Raw genomic sequence first — 15,293 nt, 5'->3', positions numbered from 1 at the left:
CAACAAAATATCAGTAGTGACTCTGGGACACATTGAAACTCATTCTCCCTTGATCTGCAACAAGTGTGCTTTAACCCTTGAATACGAACCCGTAAATTCCAGATTACAGAAATTGCATTTAATTTTCGTATTTCCACCTCTCTCTTTCATTTTCACTAATTTTGTCACATATTTCCACAGCGGGTCCTTATCTACTGAACTTTGTTGGCTTGGAGTGGTTGTCGTACTTGAAGCTGAGTTAGAGGAAACCATTGATTCCATCTGCTATAATCTCTCTCTCACACAGAAGAAGAAGAACTAACCTGATAGTGGAAGAATGGTAGTGGAAGACAGGCAGCCGAGAGAGAAGCACCATAGAGATTATGTTTTTTAATTTGGGGGCTGGGGGCTCATAGTCATATTTAATATTTGAGGGGTTTTTTAATTTGGTTTTTTTTTAATATTTTGTAACTCATATTTATTGAATATGCCATTCCCGCACCCCCGCACCCCTCACCTTCGATTCTGGGATACGCCACGTGGCGCACCCCGTACGCACTCCCAGCCGCAACCCCGCACCCCCGAAACACCCGATGCGCAGTGCGCTACAGAAACGAAGCACTCATGCTTCCTAGCTAAAACATAATCAAATATTTATTTTTCTTTATCACTTATCATACTAAAATATCCTATATTAAAAAATATATTATTTATTTATTTTGGGCTAATTTTTTTTTTATATATATTGACCTTTTTTAAATAAAAAATTATTTATCAATATATATTAATAATTTTTATTTTTTTATCAAAAAAATACACTTACGTCCATCACTATTTTTTAAATAATTTAAGTGAACAAAGGCTTACCATCTTCCACCATTAAATTTGATTATTATTTTTTTAATTTAAGATGGGCAATTTCACCTCTCTCAAAATAATAATTATCAAATTAGAATTGCTTTCATATCAAACAAATTACAATTTTTTAAGTTAGAATATCCTTTTGATATTACGAGGGATCCAAGGTGTCCGTCCTTACCTTGCATTAAATTCCATAGTTACATCTTCTGAGTTAGTCTACAAGCAATAAAGAGGAAGTGGAAATATTAGTGATAACAACAATGGTATATCATTTATCTAATATATACCCAACTCATTTTTCTCAATGATCGATGATGTTTTTAGTGTGGATGTTGAATCCCAAAAACATTTCTATGATGGAGGATGTTCTACAAGCTTTTGGAAAGAGTTAGACTAATTAGGGCTTCTATGAAGTTTATCTAGACTTAAGAAATCATAATCCTAGCAATTATAATTAATCATCAATCCTAAGTATAATAATGGATTTCAATTTAAGATGAGAATCACATCAAAACATTTAAATAGCTATAATAACAAAGGTGATCATAAGCCCATCATACTTCAAATTCTCAAGTTTTCATAGATATATCAATCTTAAAATTCCTAACTAATCAAGATTTTTTTCACTTATGCCCAAAATTCAATTCCAGTCTTGAGTAATATTCTAGAATCAATTTCTTCTTAGTTGGGTTGAATTTGAATTGAGTTTAATTTGAATTGTTTAAAAAAAAGATGGGTTATTGTAATTAATAAACTAACGCTACTTACTTTTGGTAGGAGGTATAAGAATGTAGATATAGTATAACAGTAAATTCAAAATATTGTTTGGTTAATTATTATTTATATCTACGTGATTATTTAAGTATAATTTATTCCTTCAATCAAGTATAATTTAGTAACTACTTCTACTGGTTACAAGCCTACATAAGCTTTAATATTTATCTTTTATATTTTAGTTTTATAAAATTATTAAAAGTTTAATTTCTTTATTATATTGTAAAATATAATAATATAAAATTATAACTAAATACTTATTTATATTTAACTATGTTTAATGTTTTAATTTAAATAATAATAATAATAAATAAATATGTAATTACTTATTTTATTTGATTTTTTATTTTTATATATTTTATTTATCTATGCGAAAAAAATATTTTTTAATCATAAAAAATTAAATGTGAAAATTTTATATATAATTAAATATAATAATTATTTAAAAAAAATAATAATGTTAATTAAAAAATAATATTCATATATAAAATTAATTTATAAAATAAAATTGTATTTATAATTATTCATATACAAAATTAATTTATAAAGTTATTAATAAATAATATTTATAATTAATTATATAAATTAGTGATATTATTATTAATTAATACAACTTATATCTATATAATTTATTTTTAAAACTAATTTATAATTATACCATTCTAATTTCAAATATTATTTTATAATATTATTATTATTAATATTATATTATACAAACAATTAATATTTTTTATATATACAAATATTTAAAATAATACATAAATTTAAAAAATAAGATAAATATTAAAAAAAAATTAATAATATAAACTACCCATAAGATAAATATTAAAATAAAAATAAAAATTATATAAATATAAGGATAAAATAGTCTTTTTAAATTTTGTATTACTTTCTTATATCACCAACCAAACATTAAATAATAAAACCTATATAATTTATATATATTTTATACTTCATACCAAACACTAATAACCTATATAATTTATATCTCGTAATATCTCATTACAATTTATACCCCTTACCATTTATACTTATATAATTAATACACGTTACCTAATGATATAAAAAAACTAGAATAGGTAACTACAAGTTGTAATTATAAATAAATTAAGTCATAAAAAAAAGTGAAATATGTTGTTACATGTGATTAGCAGCACACTAATGGATTAGAAAAAAATATAACAACAAAATTTAGTTTAAATTATTCCAACCACATTCGATCCTAGGATAGTTTCATATATTATATAAATAAATAAATATAGTTTCATTTAGAATTTGGATAATAAATTATTGAAATTTAATTTGATTTCAATATGAATTAGATAAAATCTTTTCAAGTTATCAATTTGCTGACCTCTATCTCAATCTCAATTCATCATATTCAACATCATACATCATTTGCATTCTAATCAATTCATGACATTTAATCAACTCAGCAAATCATTGAATAGTCAAGTAGGGTTTAATCAATTTCATTTCACATCAATCTATCTTGTCCTATTTGCATTTCATGTCCAAATTCATTTCTCATATAATAATATCTATTCTTGCAGTCATTAAATGAAATCATTTTCCCATTTAGAGGACATTAAAGCTCACCAAGTCAAATCAAAACACAAAGAAAGTTTTTGGAGTTATAGAATTAAATATCTCAAAGAAAACATGCATCAAGGAATCAATCTCACTGGTTTAATTTGGAAAATTCCACTATGTGGGCTTGTTTGGAATTCAAAATGGAATTCAAGATTTGCACCAGTTTAGAAATGACTTGATTTGAATTTCAATTGGAAAATTTTGAAGGGGGAAACTTTTTCTCTAGAGGATCAAATACATTTCATATTTGAATCACCCCAAGTTTCAGTCAAGACAGAATCTGGAATTCTCAGATTTCAGTTCTTTAATATTTCAGAAAACGCGAAATGAGGTTTAATTTCATAAGAGGTTCAACTTGGTTTCTTATTTGAATCTGTTCATCCACTTTTCAGCTCAATTACAAGAACAGTTTCTGAAATTCCTAAAAGTTAGATTTGACATCTTCTTTGATCTTGCCTAGATCTTTCTCAATTCACCTTAAATCAATTGAACATAGATCTTCTTAAGACAATGGAACTTCAATTTCAAAACAAGTTTGAACTCAACTGTTCACCAAATTAAGCTGCACTCAAGATCAAGATACATACACTCTGTTTTGCTTCTACATTTGAAATCAAACATATGAATCCATATTGATTCAATTCATTTTATAATTCATCAAACTCTTGTAATCAATCTATTTAACACAAAATCAAATCATTCAAGCAAGACCTTTAGATCAAACACAATCAACGACACAAATCATTGAATAACTTCAATTCACAAGTTCATGATTTCATTTTACATTGGAGATCTCACCTAATTATGAAATGGTCTTTGATGAAGAGAAATCCATGATCATGGATAATGTAATTGTGTTGTGTCGACATCGTTTGAAAATTTCCTATTATTTATTTCTCAACTCAAAACATACTCGCAGCCGTGATTATAGTAAGAAGCTGTTGATTTCTATTGGTTAACTAGAGTCCACCTAATCTTTCAATCATAAGCCAAGATTCTTGTAGAATTGGACATAAAATTAAATTCACATTTATGATAAGGACAGTAATTAAAACAATAATGCATGACTGATTGACTGATTACTATAGGAAATTAATTAAGTTGGATTAATTTGTTAAATAAATGAATTCATTGATGAATGATGATAGAGTGTGGCTATGAACAAACTGAAACTTCCCAAGATTAGCCTTTTACCAGGTCCTGATCACAACTATCATACTTGATTCACATTGATCATGTTTCTCCCTTTTTTTTTCATTTGTAATCAATATAGAGTAATTGAAGTGAAGGGTTATAGGAAGAACTTTGTGATATAACAATTATATTGAATGAATAATTTGTCGAAACATTTCATCAGTGATTTAGCTGTGTTGATTTGTATGATTTCTATAATTCCTTTAATATAAATTCATAAATGTTGCTATATAATCATTTATCAAATATAAAACCCATTTTTCATTTGATACATATATATATATATAAGAGGTTTGTATATATAATTAGTTGAGTGCAGTTGCAAGTTTACATGATTAGTACTGTTAAATAAAATATTATCATTGACTTGTTTTAGCTTAGTGATGGTTGATTATTGTGTTATCAACCCTTGTTTCTAAAATGGCTTCATTTATTCTATTTGAAGCTAGTTTTGTTTCTAAACAATAATGAGAGTTAAAGAATTAATCTTTATGGTGTAGAATATTATTGTAGATATATATATCATGGGTTGCAAAATGTCAACTTGTGCTTCTTGTCGGTATTCATCTTCGTATCGATATCAACCTCCAGCTCCCGAACCAACAAGGTTGGAGAAGAAATTCTCGAGAATTGATGACAATTACACCAACTTGGAACAGGTTTCTGATGCTTTGGCACGATCAGGACTCGAGTCTTCGAATTTAATAGTTGGAATCGACTTCACCAAGAGCAATGAGTGGACAGGTAGAACACGAGTTTACTTTGTTTTGTCATAAGTTATTCTGACATGTGTTTGTTTGAATGTTTCACCTTGATGGTTGGACTAGGTGCAAGATCGTTTCATAGAAGAAGTTTGCACCATATTAACAACGGAGAACAAGGAATGAACCCTTATGAACAGGCTATATCGATCATTGGACAAACTTTATCATCATTCGATGATGACAACTTCATCCCGTGTTTTGGATTTGGCGACGGTACTTATTATATGTATATTGTATTCTCTAGCTAGCTATATATAGTAAGGAAATCCAGTGGTTTATAATAAACACCAACTCATTCTTAAAAAATGAAGCTTCCACCCATGATCAAGAGGTCTTTAGCTTCTATCCAATGGAGAGATTTTGCAATGGTTTTGAGGAAGTGTTAAATAGATACAGAGAATTGGTTCCTCAACTGCACCTTGCAGGTTTTTTCAACTATTTTTATATTCTTTGTTTCTTTTCCACAATCTAACCATAATTTAAATAACAGGGCCAACATCGCTTGCACCGATAATTGAAATGGCCGCCAGTATTGTCGAGCAAAGTGGCGGCCAGTACCATGTTTTACTTATAATAGCTGACGGGCAGGTATGTTTTTTTTTGTTTTTGTGAATTATGTTTTTCTTGTTCTAATTCTGTATGAGTACTATTATGTGTATATGGTTGGGGTTGTTAAATTTCAGGTTACAAGAAGTATTAATACTGTAAAAGGACAGTTAAGTCCACAAGAGAAGAAGACTGTTGAGGCAATTGTAAAGGCAAGGTGATGTTTTTTTTATTAAGGTTGAAAATAAGGAACTGTCTAAACCAACTGAAAAAACCGAAATGAATTGTTTAACTAAATTATTTGATTATATATGCAGTGAATATCCGCTGTCTATTATCTTAGTGGGAGTTGGAGACGGGCCTTGGGACATGATGAGGGAATTTGACGATAATATCCCTGCCCGAGCTTTTGACAACTTCCAGGCATGTTTTAAAGGATTTTTTTTTAATGCAATTCAATTTTGTTACTACAAATGAAATAAAAAGTTCATAAAAATAAATAACTTATTAGATATCAGATCCAAATCTGCTTAGAGTCTATTACAGTTTCAATTGAACAAAAATAACAAGTCATTTATCAAATAAACCATGCTAGATATGATGTTCTATTCTATTATCAGTTTGTAAATTTTACGGAAATCATGTCAAAACAAGTGGAGAGATCGCGTAAAGAAGCGGAATTTGCTCTAGCGGCCTTGATGGAAATACCAGCTCAATATAGAGCAAGTGTAGAGCTTAATTTGTTAGGGTAAGTAAGGTGGTTTTTGCTAGTTATAACGGTTTGTTTTGGTTACCTCTTAGAGACCAATTGGTTTATCATCACCCATCTGTTAGCTCAAGTAAAGGAAAGGGTATAGATCGTGTCGCTTTACCCCCTCCACAGTATAGCACGGGATCCTCTCGCATGGCCAAACCTTGGGAGTCTAGAAGTTTTCGACGTTCCACTCCACCACCTTCCGAAGATAGGCATGACAATGCATGTTTTAGCTCAAATAGATTCACATTTCCTAGTTTTGATAACCATGTGAGTCAAAATCTTAATTTGTTTTTTTGTTGCCTACAATTTTGTCTAAATGGTTGGAGAATGCCACCAGTCAGTTCATTGAATTTGTGTGTATTTGTAGGTTTGCCCGATCTGCCTTACCGATCCAAAGAACATGGCTTTTGGGTGCGGTCATCAGGTAAAAAAAACTTAATAGAATCCTGGACAATTCCAATTTTTTTTTAAGAAAATGTAATTGAGATCAAAACCCTACCATTTTCTTTCTTCTTGCAGACTTGTTGCGATTGTGGTCAAGGCCTTGAGCTTTGCCCCATGTGTCGTCGAGCTATAACATTCAGGATGCGGCTATACTAAATGTTTGATCAATCGTGTGTGGACTCATATGAAAGAAAGTTTGTCATTTGGAGATGATCTTTATGATTGTAGATATTTGTTTTATGTATAATTAACTAGCCAGCCATTTGAATTTTACAGTCAGTTCATAATATGTTGGGGAGTTCTAATTCTTTCTTTTTCTCCTTAAAACTATTGAACTTTTTACTGAATGAAGATAAGCAAGTCCTGAGCTAAAAGGACCCCAAAATGACCTAAAAAGAAACAACAAATATACCAGAAAGTGGGATAAGCCAACTAATAGGCAGGAATTCTCCTTGAATTGATTGAAGCATATATTATTATACTTCATAAATCATAATTATCTCAAGGTGAAACAGAGAAATACATAATGTTTTTGAATTTATTTGCACATTATGCAACTGCTAGTGTCAGTGTAAGAACACTAACTATATACAGGGAAAAACAACCACATACCTAATTTCATTGTCCATGGAGCTGAGATTCTCGGTTTGTCAATGGAACATAACGAACTGAAGTCTCACTGCGAACACTGATCGAACCATCTTCTTTTTTGTCAACAACTTGCAGGTCCTGAAAAATGTTCCCGACTGGAATTACAAGTCTACCCCCAGGTTTTAACTGTTCAATCAATGCTGGTGGAATCTCTGCTGGGGCAGCTCCAACATGGATGGCATCATAAGGTGCATGCTCTGCCCAACCCAGCCTTCCATCTGAAATGCCATTTAAAGAACAGAGAAACATAAATATCAGCAACCCAAATCCATCCAAAAGATGTCGCGATACCACAATGAAAAAACACAAATCAAACATCAATGAATGCAAGACTCACTAAAAAAAATTGGAGGTCTGTATAGGTCTAATATACAGATCGATTTCAAATGTAAAATCTCGGTGTCTTGGTTTTTGATTGTTTGAATGACTATTTTGTTCAACTGAATTGACTGCCCATTTGATTATACAGAAGGGAAAAAAGAAGTTTTAGGCTATTGTTGTAGCTTGTCTATTTGGATTGTTAAACATGTTCTTTTATTCAGTTTTCTCTAACAAGTGGTATCAGAGCTTCGTTTGGTGGTGATTCTTGTGTAATTCAAATGGAAGAATCGTTGAGTAAATGACACGATGATCAAACTCACAGCTACCAACTACACAATTTGGAAGTCGGATGGAGGACTTATTGTGTAATTATGATTAGAAGACACTATCTTGGATGATAAAAACAAACCAGAGGCTATGTCGGATGCAGATTGGAAGAAGCTGAACAAAAAGGTACAAAAAGGTTGCTGGTAAGATCAAGCAATGGGTTGACAACAACATTTGGCTACTGAGGTTAATGCTCATAAAGTGTTGACTATTTTGAGTGAGTTGTATGAGAAGAACAACACTCAAAATAGAGTATTTCTGTTTAGGAAGTTTTGCTCGTTAAAATATCAAGATGGGTCTTCTATGTCCGAGCACTTAAATGCTTTTCAAGTTATTCTAAATGAGTTGGCTGGAATAGAAATGAAATTTGATGTTGGACTTAATGCCATGTGTTTGATTAATTTTTTGCCCGATAGTTGGGAGACACTTGTGTTTTCTATTACCAATTTTTTTAATTAGTTAAATGCCCTAATGGGCCTGACCCCAAAAACAATTTGAGCTCACCCAACAGAAACTAAATATAGTCAGTTTCGAAATGGGGCCATGCTTCAGCTTCTTGATTACAATGATGAAAATGTGTAGAAACATGAAGAGAAATGGAATTCATGTATTTCGAATGGTTAACTAATAAAAGTTTGATACAACTTATAGGGTAATATTAGAAGAAAGTAATTAATTGATTGAAACAGCTTGCTAGATAAACATAAATAAACTTTTGTTGGGAAGGCACAAAACTCCCAACAAGAAGAAAGGTCTGAATCAAGAGAGATTTGGAACATTCATAGCATGTGATTTCGTTCTTTTAGGTGGAAATATCAAAGAACTTCACCATATTCAACCTTTATGGGTCCTAAACCAATCTATCCTAGTTATAATTTATCAAGATTATCAATAATGCAGAAAACTTATTCTACATAGATCTCCAAAGGAAATGAAGAAATTGCACATGGTGCAGACTTATAAGTCCAATGGAAATGTACGAGTAACTATGATAAATACCGATTGTTTTTTTTTCTAATGCATCAGTCTAAAGAATTAGACAAGGAACAATGAGGGAGATGGGTAGACTATAGTTAGAAGAAGAAGAAGAATAAGTGGGCAAAGGTGAAAAGGTTGCATACCACCAACATGCACAGAAAGAGAACCCTCCTCCAATAAATGAGCTACAGCACTTTTCTTTATGTTCTCAATTGAGGAAGCTGCCAATTCAGGAATATGCTCTACACCAACAGTACGACCTTGGGGCCCAACCATCAATGCAAAACATGCTGTCAAATACCCCGTTCCTGCAACAAGCAAAGTATTATACAAGGATATGATATCAATATAGTGTTACTGTGTTGGAACAAAGGATCTATTTGAACTAAGGTTTGTCACAACATTTGAGGTTGACATCCCTGTTTGGAAACAATTATTGTTTCTGGATCCGGATTCCGAATCTGGGTAATCAAAAGTGATCTCATCTGGATCTAACAAAAAAAGTGTTTTCACAAGGGGCCTATAGTTTACCCAATCCTATACTAGTAATACACCTCTTTCTTTCTAAACGACATTGTTGCTTCCCACTTACAACTTCATCACCTGCTAGGTAATTAATGATTCCGGCAAACTAATAAACTCAACTCAAAACTCCATCACTAATTTTTCTTCCTCACTTGTCTACCACCTAAGATTCCAATAAAGAATGTTCTTATGTTTCTAATTTCAGCAACCCAGCCCAACCAAGTACTGACATTTTCTAAGCTAGGATTAGTTTGATTCAGAAAAAAGTCAATAATATTTAGGGATTCATCCAGTGAAAAAGTTAGAATTACGTGATGATTTGATTCCTACAAATTTTAGGGTAAGAAAAGTTGTATGCTAAGTAGGCAACTAGAAAATGTGCGACCTCAAATAAGCTAGTAAACACATTGGTAGGAAATTCAAAATGATTAAACCAATTAAGCCTTTTAGTCACATCAAATAAAGAGACCAGGAAGCAAGACAAACACACAATACAGGACAATAGCACTAATGGAAATGGATTAATATCCAAGAAGTTCATACCAGGCTTTAGGATTAATATTCATTAAGTTAAAGGTCATAAGCTGTAGGGTACCTGAACCAATATCCAAGACGTGCATACCAGGCTTTAAGTGACCCTCCAACAACTCGAGGCACATTGCATGCATATGGGGTGCAGAAATAGTAACATTATAACCTATCTGCATTGGACTGTCTACATAGGGAGGGGTTCCTGGAGGTACAAATAGTGCTCTATCAATAGACTCCATAACTTCTGTAACCCTCTCCGACTTTATGATACCACATTTATGTAATTGCCTAACCATTTCTTTATTCTTGTTAACTGCTCTGTCACTCCAAAATCTCTGTAATCCAAAGTAGACCAGTTTCGATGTAATCAATGAATTGGAAAAATGAAATACTCAAAGTGAACATTCATCAGTTTAACCCTCTATTTGTTGCCATGATTTGTGGAACATATAGAGCTGATAATGAATCATGTTTTGACGTGAACAAAAAGTTAATATGAACATATAGAATGAATTAGTCAATAGCATAAAGTAGAAGGGATACATGTCATAGCATTGAGCCTATATGAGAATGAGCATTTTATCACAATCACGATCTTATTGAAAAAATCAGAAAAATTAAATTGAAAGTGATTTTTTTTTATTTGGCAAAGATTGTTTTTTAGATGACAGATTATAGTGTGATTTTTTGCTCCATCTGGTATCAAGATTATTATTTTGAATTAGTGTGTTTTTCTTCATTGGGTTTAAAGGTTAACTTTTCTAGATCATTGCAGATTTTCTCCAAACATAACAATGTATAATTTTCTGAATTATGATCCCAATCATAAAATGTGATAACAAATAGACTCATTTATTGCATCATTTGGAAGCTGAAAGTTTGACATACTAAAACATGTTTAGCCCAGTCAATAATGTTTAAGATGGTCTTTGTATGAGGAATCATTCACACACAAAAGATGTAAATAGAGTGCGAAAAAACTCAACATAACAGACTTCATATCATATATATAATGCATCAGGCTTATTCAGGAGACCTACAGAAAAAAAAAATTGCCCCACTTCTTCTAAAATACACAAATATAAACTTCCTTTCTCTCAAATCAAAATGTGATTGAAATATAAAATCCCCACCCTCTAAGTTAAAGAACAATAAAATGTGATCTAACATGTTGATCTTCAAACAATTGAACTAGTGGACAAAAGATTAAGATGAATGAGAAGCCTCCATAATATTTTTACATCTCGCAATGAAATTATCTATCATAAGGACAGAAATTAAAGAAACATTGACCAAATATCATATATAAAACCTATATGGCTCACTTAGCCCAGTGCATACAGTTCAATTTGAAAACAAGCGGAGAGAGAGAGAGAGAGATTAACCTCCATCCTTAAACAGCGAGTGTTCCCCTTCCAAACGTTATTGAGAATCGGAAGATTGCCGGAGAAATAGGCGGAGACGACGATGGAAGTCGACGGCGAGAAGCGACGGTGATGGAGGATGAGGCGAGAGAAGCTTAAGAAACGCTGCTTAAAAGGCGCGTGATAGCGGCAACTATACGCTACCACTGAGGAAGCCATTTTACCATTTTCTTTCGGGAAATTTGATGGAATAACCCTCGTAAGAGGGGAATTTCCACTATTAACAGGTCATTAATAAATTTTTCATTTTTGACCTTTTGCCTCACTTTTGCCCTTTATTAAAAAAAAAAAAAAAAAAAAAAAAAAAATCAGTAAGAAAGTGCGCATTTCAGTTATGAAATGTCACTTTCTTCTCCATTTCCCTCCTCTCCACCAACCGTCCTTTCTCCCCGTCCTTCCTTCATCAAGGTTCTTCATCATCAAGCTTCCTTCATCAACGTTCTTCATCATCAAAGCTTCCTTCATCATCAAGCTTCCTTCATCATCAACGGATCCTTCATTCATCATCGACGATCGTCTTCAACATTCAGGTTAGACGTTCGTCCTTTTAGGGTTTTGTTGTTTAGAGTCTAGGATGTAGGTTAGGTTATGGAATAATGGTTTTAGAGCTTGGCTGATATGTTTTACAGTGAAATATACATACGAAGAAGGTGACGAACGCGACAGTGCATCTGTCGCAGACGACAGTGCATCTGTCGCAGACGACAGTGCATCTGTCGCAGGCGGGAAATGCATCTGGCGCATGCGCCAGTTCATCTGTCGCATGCGACAGATGCATTTCCCGCCTGCGACAGATGCACTGTCGTCTGCGACAGATGCACTGTCGTCTGCGACAGATGCACTGTCGTCTGCGACAGATGCATTTTCCTCCTTGCATTTTCCTCCTTGCATTTTCCTCCTTGCATTTTCCTCCTTTACCTGGTCACTGTCACTGACTTCTTTGAATTTTTTTCAATTGCAGATCACATGAATGTTGGTGTTTTTCTACTCTTTGATGGAGACTGGAAAACTGATGATTGTGGGGTTAGTTCTTTTGTCTCAAGTTCGTGTCGTGGTGTGAATGTACCCCGAAATGTTACATATGAAGAGTTAGCTTCAATTGTCTATAATTCTATTGGTGTGGACAAACTAAGATATGACTTAGTGTTCAAGGTAAAGTATAATATGCTAATGATCAATTCTCCTCCTGCAACAATCATTGGAGATAGCGATGTGGCGTTCTATTTACAAGAACTCTCGTCTTCACTGCCCAATCATCGCGCCCCGCTATGTGTCTCCTTAGTAGAGAAGTCAATATCTTCAACTCAACAAAGTGAAAGACCAGAAAATGACATATTTGAGCAGCAAGATATCTTACAAAGGCATCGAGATGTGTTTGAGCAGCAAGATGTATTCCCAAGTCAACAAGATGTATTCCCAAGTCAACAAGATGTATTCCCAAGTCAACAAGATGTATTCCCAAGTCAACAAGATGTATTCCCAAGTCAACAAGATGTATTCCCAAGTCAACAAGATGTATCTGAGCATGTGTTTGAGCAGCAGGATGTGTTTGAGCAGCGAGATATATTTGAGCAGCAAGATGTTTTTGAGCAGAGAGATGTATGTGAGGAGCAAAATGTTTTTGAGCCGGAAAATGTCTTCCCAAGTCAACCAAGCACTTCCCATGTTAGGAATACATTCAGCCATACTGAGGGAACCAAGCACTACTTCTCATATGAACCACTCGAGATCGAAACTCCTGCTCCATTAATTGAAAATTCATTGGAAGTGGGTACGTTCTTTGATAACAAAAAAGAAATACAATTGAGGTTGCATAGACATGCGATGTCTAATCACTTTGTCCTTAAAGTGGTGAAGTCAACAAAAAATCTTTGGTTTGTAAAATGCATGGCTGAGAACTGCAAGTGGAAATTGCGTGCTATGAAAGGAAAATTCTCGGAGATGTTTGAGATCAGAAAATTTGTAAAAGAACACACATGCTCAATTTTGACGAGACAAGACAATGTGAGGCAAGCACCATCATGGGTAATTGATTCAGAGAATAATAACTCTTGGACATATTTCATGCAACAACTAAGGTTGGCAATTGGATCAGTCCCGGATCTCGTCTTCATATCCGATAGACACCCAAGTATTGCCAACGCCTTGTCCGCGGTTTTCCCAGAAGCACATCACGGGGCATGCACATACCACATCAAAATGAATATAATGGCCAAATTTAAAACTGATAACTGTCATGTTGAGTTTGATTTGGCTTCTCGTGCATACACCGAGACCACGTTTCAGAAGCATTTTGACAAGATCAGAACTAAAGACCCTAGGATTGCTCAATATTTGGAACAAATTGGAGTGGAGAGATGGAGTCGTGCTTTTTTCCCCGGTTCGCGATACAATCAAATGACAAGTAATTACGCTGAGAGTTTTAATAGTCAGTGCAGAGAAGCTAGGAAATATCCCATAACAACATTAGCTGACTATTTAAGATTCACAATACAAGATTGGTTTTATCATAGAAGAGAAAAATCATCCAACCACAACGAACATTTATCTCCATATTATGAAAAGTTATTACGTGAGGAAGGTGAAAATGCTAGATTCTACAGTGTTTATCCACTTAATCGATTTCAGTTCCATGTGCATGACGGTGAATTTGATTTTCAAGTTGACGTCAAGGGTCGAACATGTACTTGTAGGGTATTTGATGTATCTGGTCTTCCTTGTACGCATGCCCTAGCTGCTGCCCGTTTCCGGAAATCGGTTCCATATGAGTTGTGCGCAAGGTTAGAGAATTTTTGTTCCATAAGTTATGTTCAATTTATGTTGTGTTGAATATATGTTATGTTGAATTTATGTTATCACTGTATAATTTTGCAGGTTTTACTCAACTGAATCATGGTGCATGGCTTATGCGGAGACATGTTATCCAGTTTTTCAACATAATGAAGCTTGGGACATTCCCGAACATATCAAGAAACGAGTCTGCCTAAAACCCCCCGTGAAGATTAAGAAAGGACGACCAACAACAAAACGTAGATCATCACAAGGTGAGGTTCGTAAAGAACGGAGACGGTGCGGCTCATGTGGCGGTCTAGGTCATAACAGAGCAACATGCTCAGCAGTGATGCCTGCACCATCTACTGCAAGACCTTCACAATCAAGTGCCCAATCTACACAACCTTCACAATCAAGTGCCCAATCTTTGGCATGAAACTGTTTTAGAGTTTTGATCAAACCGTTTTTGTATTGTATGTACATCAAACTGTTTTAGGGTTTGGGGTAGGGTGTGAATGTAGGGTTTGGGGTAGGGTTTTGAACATCTGTTTTTGGGGTAGGGTTTTGATCATCTGTTTTTGGGGTAGGGTGTTGATCAAACTGTTTTTTGGGTAGGGTTTTGATCATCTTCATATTTCATCTGTTTAAGTGTTGTCAAAGAGAAATAGCAGGATTGATTTCAGGAATGCAGGAATGCATCTGTCGCAGGACAAATAGAAGTAGCAGGGATGCATTTGTCGCATGCGACGGTGCATCTGTCGCAGGCGACGGTGCATCTGTCGCAGGCGGGAAATGCATCTGGTGCATGCGCCAGATGCATTTCCCGCCTGCGACAGATGCACCGTCGCCTGC

The 15,293-nt window shown here is 33.8% G+C and overlaps 2 protein-coding genes across 2 annotated transcripts; one reads left to right on the top strand and one right to left on the bottom strand.

The window, feature by feature from the left end:
* The first annotated feature begins 4,937 nt into the window (after nucleotides 1–4,937).
* LOC124944796 (E3 ubiquitin-protein ligase RGLG2-like) lies at nucleotides 4,938–7,068 on the top strand. Its single transcript, XM_047485139.1, has 10 exons — nucleotides 4,938–5,145; nucleotides 5,229–5,378; nucleotides 5,477–5,590; nucleotides 5,656–5,753; nucleotides 5,849–5,928; nucleotides 6,029–6,134; nucleotides 6,332–6,459; nucleotides 6,546–6,735; nucleotides 6,836–6,892; nucleotides 6,988–7,068. Exons 1-10 carry the CDS (start codon nucleotides 4,938–4,940, stop codon nucleotides 7,066–7,068), a joined length of 1,212 nt encoding a protein of 403 aa, XP_047341095.1.
* A 263-nt stretch (nucleotides 7,069–7,331) lies between these two features.
* On the bottom strand, nucleotides 7,332–11,845 carry LOC124910511 (protein-L-isoaspartate O-methyltransferase 1). Its single transcript, XM_047451156.1, has 4 exons — nucleotides 11,631–11,845; nucleotides 10,310–10,580; nucleotides 9,333–9,497; nucleotides 7,332–7,781 (listed from the first exon to the last, which is right to left on the bottom strand). The coding sequence occupies exons 1-4, from the start codon at nucleotides 11,826–11,828 to the stop codon at nucleotides 7,531–7,533; spliced, it is 885 nt and encodes a 294-aa protein (XP_047307112.1). The 5' UTR covers nucleotides 11,829–11,845; the 3' UTR covers nucleotides 7,332–7,530.
* Between the last annotated feature and the right edge of the window lie 3,448 nt (nucleotides 11,846–15,293).

This window comes from Impatiens glandulifera, chromosome 7 (assembly GCF_907164915.1).
Source record: "Impatiens glandulifera chromosome 7, dImpGla2.1, whole genome shotgun sequence".
Classification (NCBI taxonomy): domain Eukaryota; kingdom Viridiplantae; phylum Streptophyta; class Magnoliopsida; order Ericales; family Balsaminaceae; genus Impatiens; species Impatiens glandulifera.
Note: the sequence above shows the minus strand (reverse complement) of the source record. Positions and strands in the feature narration are given on the sequence as shown.